This window comes from Triplophysa dalaica, chromosome 9 (genome assembly GCF_015846415.1).
Source record: "Triplophysa dalaica isolate WHDGS20190420 chromosome 9, ASM1584641v1, whole genome shotgun sequence".
NCBI classification, from domain to species: domain Eukaryota; kingdom Metazoa; phylum Chordata; class Actinopteri; order Cypriniformes; family Nemacheilidae; genus Triplophysa; species Triplophysa dalaica.
In genome coordinates, this window is record NC_079550.1 from 24,120,097 (window position 1) to 24,132,835 (window position 12,739).

The 12,739-nt window shown below is 38.0% G+C and overlaps 1 protein-coding gene across 3 annotated transcripts in view; it reads left to right on the forward strand.

Moving 5' to 3' along the window:
- The window catches only part of LOC130428788 (chloride channel protein 2-like), a 37,325-nt gene that overhangs the window by 582 nt on the left and 24,004 nt on the right, over positions 1 to 12,739 (forward strand). For 2 of the 3 annotated variants that reach the window (XM_056757032.1, XM_056757034.1), the window contains exons 2-3: positions 9,793 to 9,946; positions 12,533 to 12,577. In XM_056757032.1, the coding sequence (XP_056613010.1) occupies positions 9,793 to 9,946; positions 12,533 to 12,577 (199 nt within the window). The remainder of the gene's footprint in view (positions 1 to 9,792; positions 9,947 to 12,532; positions 12,578 to 12,739) is intronic. The other variant, XM_056757033.1, reaches the window with a different exon arrangement.

Here is a 12,739-nt window from a genome sequence, read left to right on the forward strand (position 1 = left end):
AGTTACTCTGGAAAAGTAATCCATTACTAGTTACTAATGACATTCAATAGTGTAATTAGATTACAGTACAAATGACTCCCTCAAAAAAGTATTTAATAACTAATTACTTTCTACCTACATCAACCTTGATTAGAATTGATTCGATGAAACTGCTTATTTAGTTCATTCAAACAAATAATAATAAGTACATAAATCATTCTTATTCATTGACCAAAGTATAACAAATGTGAGAAGGACACATTAAAGCTGACATTTTTAAGTTAGACTCATATTCATCACAATTATATTACAGTGTTTAGTTCAAATACATCAGAAGTAACTGTAACTGAATCACAGAAAAGAGTAATCCCTTACTTTACTTTCTCAAGGGAACAGTAATTCAATTACAGTAATTAATGAGTTTGACACACTGTTGACATCTCTTCTCAAACTCTCATGACTGTTGTCAGATTTCTGACTCTTTCTCACGAGAAACATCTGAGACGCACATGAGATAAAGTTTCCATTTGCTCTATTATTGATATATTACTTTAATCTCTTGGTGGAACGACATTTCTTATGCCGGTTTGAGTTTTGTTGTGATGGCTGAAGGTGAAGTTGTCTGATTATCCGCTGAGTGATCTCAGTGACGCGTTAGAGATCCGGGTGTCATCATCATCACAACAACAATCGCATGTGTTTATATTGTATGTGAACGTCTCACTCTCTATGTGAACGTCTCAATTTGACTGCAGTTCATTCTGGTGAAATGTTCAACTATACAGACTAAATGTAACCAAAACAGACTTTGAAAAGTTTTCAAATGACGCAACTACGATCAGAAGAGAGCACCTGATCTGAGATCTGTCAGAAAATGCAGATATCCATTTTTAGTGAATAGTGTGAGCGTCTGCTGAAGTGCATTATGGGTATTGAAACATCCTGTTTGTTGCATTTACATGCTACACTTTTTTGGACGCTTTTATCCAAAGAGCATTAACATTTTGTCAACACGTTAAACAGAACCGTCAGATAGTTTACAACGGTTTGTTTGGTCGAGAATTGAGAAATTGTGTTTTCAATTTTTCAGAAATGAGTGTGTACTGTATGTGTTTATTAGAAGTGTTTATTGGATCAATAAACCTTGTGTGTGTGTGTTGGAGCTGATAAGTGTGTCCTCTGAGCTTTCACACGTGTCATTATGGATTATTGATTTCTTTTGATCTTCTCATCTGGTGGTTCAGTTAATGAATGAACTGTCTGTAGAGAAATGTCTGTTTGTCTTATTGTCTTTCACTCTGTCTCACCGCTTCTCGTTGTTTTAGGGCTGCGCGGTTAATCGTATTTTAATTGTGATAAGGATTTATGCTTCCCACTATTAATCGAGCGTAATCGTAATGTTTTGAAAGCAAGCAAAAAAACTCCCGATAAGGTCGGAAAATCATGGCAAAGCTTGAATCTTTTAAACTGACAATTTACAGGAAATAAAAAAAAATTCACTGAATTTCTACTATTTTAATACTTTTTTTGCAAAGCCCACATACAAAAATGAAGGAATGACGAATAGTTATGATGAACAAATCAAACAAGAAATCAAAGATGGAGCAGCAAGGTCACAACATGTAAATCATTCCAAAATAATTAATATTGTTACTTTAAATGAACACTTTTAAATGGTTACAGAGCAAGACGTCTGATAGATGAGATCTTCAAAGGTCACAGGTTTAATTTAAACTGAAATAATAATAAGAATACATTTTGTTTATAGAGCACGTCATATTTACATAAATCTCAAAGTGCTACAGATTCTGTTTGTACAATAGACTTATTCAAAAGCGCTGTTTATTTATTACTTTCATTTTGTTTGTGAAAATAACAAGATCTCAGTATATTGATTTTTTTTCGTGATACGTGGGAAACAAGTACTTGTTGCATGTAATCATGTTTAACGAGGAACTTTTTTATAGACATAATGACTTTAATCTATTATACAAACAGAAGATTCTCGTAACTGCTAGAAACAAAACACTCACAGAAAACTTTAAGCATTGTAATAAAAGTGAAAAATTAAGTTTTTTTCATCCCAATCGATGACCAAAAATGTCCTTGAGCTCCAAAATGGTTTCTATGATTATTTTAGTGGCGACATTTGGTTCACACATACATACACTTCACATGAGGAATTATGGGATGTAATTGAACAGATTGGAAGTGGTATGAGGTTGTTCTGTGATTCACATGGTTGGATATTGTTTGACATTGTGTTGATACTCCTGTGTTTGAAGGTGTGTGAGTTGCCTTACTTGGTGTGTAGTTGATTTGTTAAACAAAGATACTATCTAAATGGATTTGTGTGATACCCAACCCAACACGCACACATGCGTACACGCGCACACACACACACACACACACACACACACACACACAGGTCTCTCTTATTTCTCTCTTTCTTGCAACTCTAGAGTTGTGTGTGTGTTGTGTGTGTGTGTGTGTTTTGTGTGTGTTTGTTTGTTTGTATGTGTGTCTGTGTGTCTTGTGTGTGTTTGTGTGAGTGTGTCTTGTATGTGTGTTGTGTAAGTGTGTGTGTCTTGTGTGTGTTTGTTGTGTAAGTGTTTGTGTGTGAGTGAGAAAATGTCTTGTGTAAGTGTACATGTGTGTAAAAAGTTTCTTCTGGACGGCGTCCAGTGCCGCTCCATCAATCTTTACTTCTTTTGGGCCAGTGGGGGCTGATGGTCGTGGTCGTCATGGTTACAGGTCATTTTCTTAAAGTTCTTCTATACAGAGAGTTGTACTGTACCAATCAGCTGTATGTCTCACTCTCACTCTCTCTCTCTCTCTCTCTCTCTCACTGTGTCGTTCTCTTTCTGTCTCTCTTTACATCTCTCTCTCTCAGACAGAGTGAAAGATTCATTCTTCTCTTTTGTTCGTTTATTCACTCCATTTCTCATGGGAACCTTGATAAATAGACACACACAAACTCGTCTCTCAGGTGTGTGAGACGTTAACATCAGATTTAATGAGGGTTCCTTCCCAGTAAATCATTGGAGTGTGTGTGTGTCTTTGTGGGTCAGTTAATGTTAAACAGTGTTTTTTTGAAGAGTAAAGAAGGGTTCAGGAGTTTGTGAAGCACGCACACACACAGAGTTTCATAACCCAGATCAGATGGTTTCATTCCGTTTCAGGCGGACATGACATCACACCGTCAGTCTGGTCTCTGGATTTGACACATTTTTTAAATCATATTTTTATTGTCTTTTTTGTAAACACATAGTGTACAACTCTCAAAAACAGCAGTCAATACAGTAAAACTAAATAAAACTAAATAAAGAAGAGAAGTTTCATTCATTTCCATCAATCACAATGCTACATTCATATCATCTTCTGATGTTACATCACAGTTTTTTATATAATCATAAATTTGCCCAAGATTCTTTTGTTTTGACACAGTTTATGAAGTTCATGACATCAGATCACAGAAATACTTTAAGATATGCATCAGTATCATTTCTTTATAGACCCTTTTATGGGACGCACGCCTGGACTGCAGTTAACTTCCGGTCCGTGTTTGGCTAGTGTCTAATAATATAACAATTTATATTTAAATGAATGTTATTGTTTAATAATTGTATTAAATAAACAAATTATTGAATTTGTTGAATGGGTCATATAGTTCGGTCGCATTTCAAGAAAGCGTATGTTATATTGACCTTGGTATATGAAAACAGTCTTAATGAAAAATATTGTAGACAAAAGTTTAGCCAAGTAACACTTCTCCTCACTTTTTATTTGCTTGGTATTAGACATAATCTACAGACGCCCTATTGTTTCTGAATGTTTATCGGAAGTTTACTGCAGTAATGCTCGTTTATGTTGTCACTTTTAGAGCGTCTGTAATTAATCTTCACTGCAGAAGGACTTCCGGTCGGTTAATGCGAAGCTCTGCATAATTTCATGTAATCCTTTAAAAAAGCGGTGGATTCGCTTTTTGTATTTGATTTTCGACATTACAAAATCTTCATTCAAAATGTGCAAATCTACGAGAGCGGGTCTAGAACAGACCCAAGTCAAACAATCTCAGGGCCAGGAAGGCGGCAAGATGGTGAGACCGAGCCTGTCTCCACACAACTTACATTCAAGACTTTTATCAAAGAACTCGATAAGTGCAGAAAAGATATGACCGAGGACTTCATTACACTTCTAGAGCCAATCGATCTTCAATCGACTCGCTTGGTCAATCGACCACCTTAAAAGCTCAGACAACAGCTATCAGCGAGATGGAAGCGGACTCTCAGAACACAGTGACCAGATAACTCGGGTGGAGAGGGCTGCAAGGGGTCTTCAATCAAAACTGGCTTACATAAACCTGATCTGATGTCTCGCTCTAAGCGTCAAAACATTTAAGTAGTAGGACTACCCGAGCGCATCGAAGGGAAAAATGCAAGGGAGTACATGAAAAACTTATTTATCGAACTTCTATTTGTCACTTTTTTGGAGCATCCCGAGCTGGATCACGTCTGAGACCTAAACCCAACAATCGATGATAATCAGATTTCACTGATACATTGTAAAAGAAACTGTATCGTCTCATATGGACATTTCCTACACGGCCACAAAATCAAGATGTTCGAGGATTTCAACACAGATCTGGCGAGAAAACGTGCATCATTAAAAATCTTATTTTGCGGTTTTACAGTCAAGTTCCTGTTCTACAAACAAGGAGATCGTTGTGGAATGTTGTTATGGAGGTGTTGGTGTTGTGTGTGATACTGATGGACATGATCATCGCTGTGATACTGATTTTCCTCATTCACAGAGAGAAACAGTATCCGAAACATTGAGTGTTGATCTTCTTCTGTGTTCATCCTGTCAATCATTCAGACGTTCCTGGAAAATCTGCATCATCTTCTGTGATTTCTAAATGCGCCCAATGCTTGCTCGAAGGTTTTTTATCAGACCTTAATAGAATAAAAGAAGTAAGAAAGCAGAAGTGCTGTACGTGTGACTGTAGATGCTGGAACGACCATGACCAATTCCTGCTCTTAAAGTTTTTTCTGACTAAATCTGAAATTCTGTTATGAGAACATCTACATCTACATTTACATTTACATTTGGGCATTTGGCAGACGCTTTTATCCAAAACGACTTACAGTGCACTTATTACAGGGACAATCCCCCTGGAGCAACGCCTAAAAGAGCATATCAGTCTGTTGACTGAAAAACTGAAAATAAAAACCATTCAACCAAGATTCTTAAGAATATAAAAAGCATTGATCAGTAATATTGATCAATAAATAGTTTTTCGTTTTGACTTGTGTTTACAAAATGAGAATGTTCGGTAAAATAGTGCCTGAGCCCCAATATTTTCTGCTTGCAGCTATATTTGTTTTATTAAACATACGTTTGCCCACTTTTGGGTATCGATTCTGATGTTCCCATTCCGATTCACAAGCTCTCGATTCGATTCATCGAGTCAATGATAATAGATTTAATACAGATCCTAGATATTTAGATATATATCTGTGTGTGATAGATATCTAAAAAAAGATCATTAAACATTAGATTACAATGCTGAATTAAAAAAAGAAACGAAGAGCCACAAACCTGTAAATAAAACGTTATTTTTGGGTACACTTGGGTATATTGAAATGGATCAGTCGCACACCTTGATCAAACAGGGTCAGGTTTTTTTACATTTAAGATATAACATACAAGATTTTCTCAAAACTAAGTGAGTCTGCAATTGTATGAGATGACGTGAAGGTGATGTTAAATTTGACTACACACCCGCCATGTTAATTAAGCGACAAATGAATGATACGCTCCCTGTTGTAAAAATGTTCAGTACTTGGGGAAATATGAACGATTTTTTAAAAATATTTGTTATATTTTATCTATCGTCTTTTTTGCCCAACATCTTTTTGTATTTATGGTAAATATGTTGTGTGACGAGCAGTAGTGTAGTCATGTGAGACCAAAGATGTGTGGATGTACACAGTGATGTGTTTAGAGAAAACACAAAGTGTTTACACTAAATCCGGATCAAATCCAGTGACGGAATGTCTTCTTTTGTTATTTTTGGCTTCAGGTTTGAGCAGGTAATCTGATAAACTTCAGAACCGGAGCAGCACATGAAGGTGTTGTTTGTTCATGTGCAATAGTTTTGTGCGACAGGTCCGTCTGAAGATCGGTACTTCTCAGAAGTGAAGGGTTGGTTCAGCGGAAGATCTCTGCACATTTTGTTCCTCACCACATGCACTCACATTTAGTTCATTCAGTTGTTGCAGATACATTTTTTATCTTTATGTATTTAAATGTTTTCTGTCAAGCCTCTTTGAAACAGTGTACATTGGGAAAAAAAGTGAAACCGTGATAACAATGTAAGTCCTGCGTCTGATAACCTCTGAATTCCTCCAAAATCCATTGTGACACACACAGACAGACACACACACACACACTGTTTGTAGACGGTTTTATCAGACGCATGGCCTGACCCTAAGTTAACATCCGATCTGTGTTTGGTTATCAGTCTGGCTAATAACCATTTATTTTATATTTTATTTATATTTATGTATATTTATATTTTATTGTATACTAATTGTATTAGATTTAAACTAGTCTACAGTAATTGATTCCTTGCGGAGGTCTACTGGGAAGCTTAGAACTGAAGAACTGACCGATGTCTGACCAACAGATTTTATTCTGAAAACATAAAAAAATATATATCTTCAAAACAACAAACAACTTTATTAAGGTTTTTCAAATAATTTATACGTTTTTGGTTAATAATTGTAAAAAAAGCCAATTATTAATTACTAAATAAACAGTTATAAATGTGTGAATGAATAATAATCATTATTCATTGTGAGGAATGACAACACTTCTGTGGGATTTGTGTGTGTGTGTGTGTTTGTGACTGCACAGGTGCGAGTGTTTTTAAATGAATGAGCTTGTGTAAGATTATCTACGGAGGCTTTTGGACTGTTGTGTAATTGTGTGTTATTGTTCCAGCAATCTGTTCTTGTTTCTTTGGCTTTTATGTACTTGGACTTAAGACACAAATATGAAAACAAATCCTGAGATTTATACACACAAACAGAGAGAGAGAGAGAGAGAGAGAGAGAGAGTCTTTATTCCCTCTAATTCTCTTGTGTATGTGTGTCATGTGTTTTTTTTTTTCCATTAAAAAGTGAAGAGCTTTTAATATATATATTATAATGTCAACAATAATAGCGTCAACCCTGTTACTGTAACCCTGTGATCTTTCGGACATGATGTTAATCATTCTCAAAGTAATATTTATTCATTTTGTTCTCTGGCGATGACCAAATACAATTTAATTACACTTTACGCCAATGTTTTTCACTTCCAAACTGAATAATTTCCCCCTCACCATTTTCCACTTTCGTTCTTTTTACTCTTTTAATTTTTTAATAATTGTACATATTTTGTATAACTTTTATCCATTGAATGGTTTCTCATCTTTGTCTCACAAACGCTCTATGTTTGTTGTATTTCGCTCATTTCTCACGCATTGTTGCAGTATTGTTACAGCTGTGTAACGCTCACCCTGGACAACATGTACTGTACCATTCACCCTGCAGAACACACACACACTTATAGGACAGACCCCCTCTGTGTGTTTGCGTGTTTGTGTGAATGGTGTCACAGTGATGAATCTGAGCACGTGCAGACGAAACAGCTCACTTTGTGTTCGTCTTACCCACAGAGCTGGACCTCAAACACCTCTCTCTCTCTCTCTCTATCCCTTTCTCTCTCTTTCTCTCTCTTTTTAAGGCTTTCTCTTAAAATCATCTCTGCATGTAAACAGAATAATGTCAAGAAAAAACTGTTTTCTTGACTTTCAAAATGAGTTTGCTGGGATGAGTTGTGAAGAACCTCATGAGCATCTCCTCTGCTGCTGTGATGTATTACACCTGCTGCACCGTCAGAGAGAGAGAGAGAGAGAGAGAGAGAGAGAGAAATCTTTTCTCTTTCTCTCGGTCTGACATGAGCTGCTGTTCTTCGTCCTGTCGTTTTTCTCTTTCGCTTTGTTCCTTTCTCCCACTTACCAAAAAATTGAAATTCTTCTCACACTGCAGCATGAATCAACCTACTGTTGTACAGCCAAACATCGCTCTCGCTCTCTTCCTCTCTCTCTGTGTTTGTTTCGCTTGTATATCTTCTTTTTTCAGTTGTTCTTCATCTTTTCTTCCTCTCCCCTAGTTTTAGTGTTGACCTTTTTAGCTTTCCAAACGGCTTTTTGTGTGTGTCACCGCATGCAGCGCTTTTTAAAGTTTTCTTGTAATTTACATTTCCCAGGATGCTTTAAGTATTAAGTTGTGCCAAAAAAACGTAAACGCACGCATGCACACAAACACACACACACACACACACACACACACATGACTGTAATGACCTGCTGAGGCATTGGGTAAATCTGACTTGAGACCTTTTTCTCAATAGTGTGTGTGTGTGCGTGTGTTAGCGCGTGTGTGTGCGTGCGTGCGTGTGCATGTGTGTGCTTGTGTTTGTGTGTGTGTTTTAGCATGTTCCTCTCTCTATCTCTATCGTCCTGTGTGTCAAATGTTATTTTTGTTATATATATTCTTCTGTTGTGGTCATGTGACTGTTGTTGTCTGGCTGTCGGTTGAAACACACAGATGTATAGCTCTTCATTCTCTCTGTTCTTACTGCTGCTGTGTTTCCGTTTGCTTTATTTACGTCTTTTCAGAAGTGATTTTTTGCGCTGCCATGGTTGTGATATTTTTGAGTATCACATCATTCTCTGTTATGTCATTAAAACCTGCTAAACATCACAACACAAACACCTAAAGGAATAGTTCATTATGACTATTAAGATTATTGAAACACTGTGACATGTGTCTTCGGTCGGTTTATTCCAGTATTTTGTGAGCAGCTGTGTGATGTTGAATTTTAGTTAATGCATAATAGTGCTCAATGTTTTGTGAACCTGGGCCAAGAACCAAACCAACCGTCATGTTCCAGACACCAGCTAAAGGTGACATGAGAGACCCCACCAACCCTTTAACCCGTTTAAACCAGGTCTTTCTGCCACTTCAAGCTGGTTTAAGCTGGATATTTTTTAGCGGGCGAGGGATTCCGAGAGATTTTTCCTGTCCTGTGTTCTTCTGCTGACAGAGCAACACGCCCTTCATTCAGTACAGAAGTGTTGAACAGGGCCACGGGGTTGAGGAAGTTTATCAGGTGTCACTAACACACCTGCGCTTAAACAGAGAGGACGAGATATTTAAGGGAAGTGGTGTTTCAAAGAGATATGAGAGCGAGAGATGTGTGACAGAAGACTAATATGATTATTGACCTTTGCCCTTTTTTGGGCGTGCATGGAAACTCAGATCTCCGCAGGTCAAGAGTCTAAAAACCCCTTTTCTCCAAAAACACAAAACACACCATGTCAGCAGAACACGCACATTGTTGGATTGTATTGCTCCTCGGGTTTGTATGAAAGAATAATTGTTATTACAAAAGGGCGTGCGTCTGTGAAAGAGAGAGAGAATAAAATGTAAAAGAAATACACAAAAGACACAATTTACCAGGGTAATCCCTTCTTAAAATACCATACTACAGTTGCTCTTGGTACAGTCAAAGTGTCTTTCACGAAAAGCTCCTTTCACAGTTTGAAGGACACCCCCCATTCATCTGTTATGACTTTCCCTTTAGTGTTTTGTGAATACCGTGTTTACCGTGGTAAATGTCAGTGAGGGAGGGTGTGTACAGAATATAACACTGTCAATCTCTCTCTCTCACTGTCTCTCTCTTTCTATCTCTCTGTAGATGTATGGGCGGTACACTCAGGAACTGGGTGTTTATGCAAAAGAAGAGGCGGCCCGACTGCGAGAGGATGGCCGTCACCGCCGTTCCATCTCCGAACGCAGCCCGTCACTCAAAGTGCTGGAATATGAGAAGGGACGATGCGTCAAGTGTCGAAGTGAGTCAAGTCCCCTCCACAACGCTGGAGCCATGGTTGTGCGCACTATGCAACATTCAAACAATTTCAACACTTCACCAACACCACATTCTCTGTGTCTTAACCATTTCAGTCAGTCCTGTTACCGTAGCACGTAAAACACACCCCTTGGCGTCTTTGAGGCGTCTGTTTTTTGATTCTGCGATTTTTAGCTCCGTGTTTGCACATCGGAACAACATGTGATCGCGGTAACAGCCAGGGGCGGACTGGGAAGCAAAGTCGGCCCTGGATTTTTCGGCCAACATAGGTCCTCCGCCAATTTAAGCGTTACATTCATACTTGTCCGACTCGCGTTGCATGCATTCGCGTTTATAATACGTCTGCCAGTCCGCACCTGGTCGCGGCCGTTCTGGACTTTGACAGAATCTCCTACTGGTCAGTCCGCCCCTGGTAACATGGTTGAGATGTTGGCTATTATGGTGGACATTGATTTACAGTATAACAGCACATATTTACGTTTGTTTCATATCATATTGCTTATGACATCATATGTCATAGCAGAGTCGTTTCTGGTTATTGGTTTAGATGTATATTTTGTGTGATTGTTATAAATGAACGTTTTAACTGATGGTGATGTGTTTGTCTGTGATAAAACAACAGCCATGAGATGTGTCGCTTTAAGTCCACTTATAAAAAATAAGCATGAATTTACTATAGTTCAATAGCTTTGCGGTGTAAAACCATAGTGAGCACAAAATCACTGTTCCACCACAATAACCCCACAGTGTTACCGTTCTATGTGTGGCAATCAGTCCGCCAAAAAAACACTGTAATAATAGCGTGGAAAATATTCCTAAAGGTCATGAGTGATTTGGTTATGGCGTACTTTGACCCTTTAATCAAATGATCAAATGTTAGATAAAGATCTGACGTTCCGCTTATAATATTGATAGCGCAAATGACAGAACAAAGATCTTCAGAAGAGTCTCTTTACGATTGGACTGAATTCATCACGCCAGGCCGCATCACCTGCACTCAAACACAACAAACATCCAAACTTTGAGTTTTCTGATTTGTAAAGTGAAAGTGCAGTTTGAAACACACCTGTAATGTTGAATCAATGTGATCGGAGCGCCCTCTGCTGGCCAGAATAACACTTACGTCACTTTATAAGACAACATGTTTGCACCGAAATACCACAATGACTTAAATAATTAAAAAATATATATATACTTATACTACAATATTGGATCTATAATTGATTACTTGTTGTAATATATATAATGTGTTTTACTTAAAATAGTTTGAACTTGACGTAGCCAATTCAGTCGCTCTTGTATTTAGAGACAATCTTACAGAAAATTCTCTTTTTACGGTTAGTATCACTGATAAACATCCTAAATACATTTTATTTTTCAATAATAGCACTATCAATATTGCAGTCAGATTATAAACCTACAGACAGTTATTATTAGTCTTGTCAATGTACCTTAATCTTATTGAAAAAATGTGAAATAATACCATGCTTACTGGATATTAAATAATTTAGTGTTTCTTGATTTCTATACAGTCTTATTTCTGTAATGCATGTTAAGCTGCTTATCAAAATTCTGACAAAGCGTTGAAAAAAAAACTTTACCATAGTAACCGTGATAGTGTGGTGAAAACGGTGGGTTTTTTGTAAGTGTGTGTTCACAGTCATTTCATTATTCTGGTCATGTTTCACCACCACTTCTAAAGACAGTTTTGCGTCAGTTGTAGTTTCAGTGTTTGTCCTGATGGGGGTGTCATCGTTCCACTGAGTAAAGGTGATGTAAACTGAACGAGTGTGTGTGTGTCGTTGAGTGATTGTGTGTGTGTCAGGGGATTGAGAGAGAGAGTCTGGACTGTTGGACGGTCCAATTATCACCGAATAACCACTAGCCGTTTCACTTTCTGTGTGATCCAACAATGACATCACGCGCACACACACACACACACATGTCCGGTTCGTCTCTAACAGATGTGACATCAGCAGGAGGTGTGTGTGGTGCCACAGGTCACCATGGTTACTGGGTCGGTTAGCAGGCGGCCACAGAACTGCTCCTCTCATCAGACGGATGGATGATTGGTGTGTTGTTGTCATGGTAACAGTGAAACGCTAAATAGATTTCATCATCAGTACATCATCAGTACAACAAACTATCACCTCCGAACATCACCATGACAACCGTATAGTTGATCTGTCTCAGATGCGGGTTCAGTCATCGTCAACAATGTGTGTGTGTGTGCGTGTTTGTGTGCACATGCTTGTTGAATGTATAGAATGAAATGTGTTTTCAGACTTTCTGTAATCAGCAAACAGATTTTGTCGCATGTGGGTGTTTGTGTTAATGACGGGGACGGGGCTTTTTTCTCATCCGTGTGTTCCTCTCTCTGGCTTTTAATTTATTTTTCTGTGTCCTCACACACACACACACACATGCAGGCACACACAAACATACGCATATACACACCAAAAAGCGCAAGCACACACTCACCGACGCACACACACCAGCAAGATTCAAATAGGTTTATTGGGATTTTAAAAAGAGTCTCTCTCTCTCTCCCTCTTTGCGTCTCTCTCAGGGTATTCGTACGCCCTGGAATCCACACCTCGGGCCTTTTTTTCTGGTAAACAAACCGTCTACAAGTGCCATTGTTAACATTATAAAAAAATTAATTGTCATTTCCCAATTAACTTGTGTCCTCATCAATAAAACAAACTTACATCACCCCTCCTGTACTGTGTATGTGTATGTGTGTGTGTGTGTGTGTGTGTAATTACACAATGAA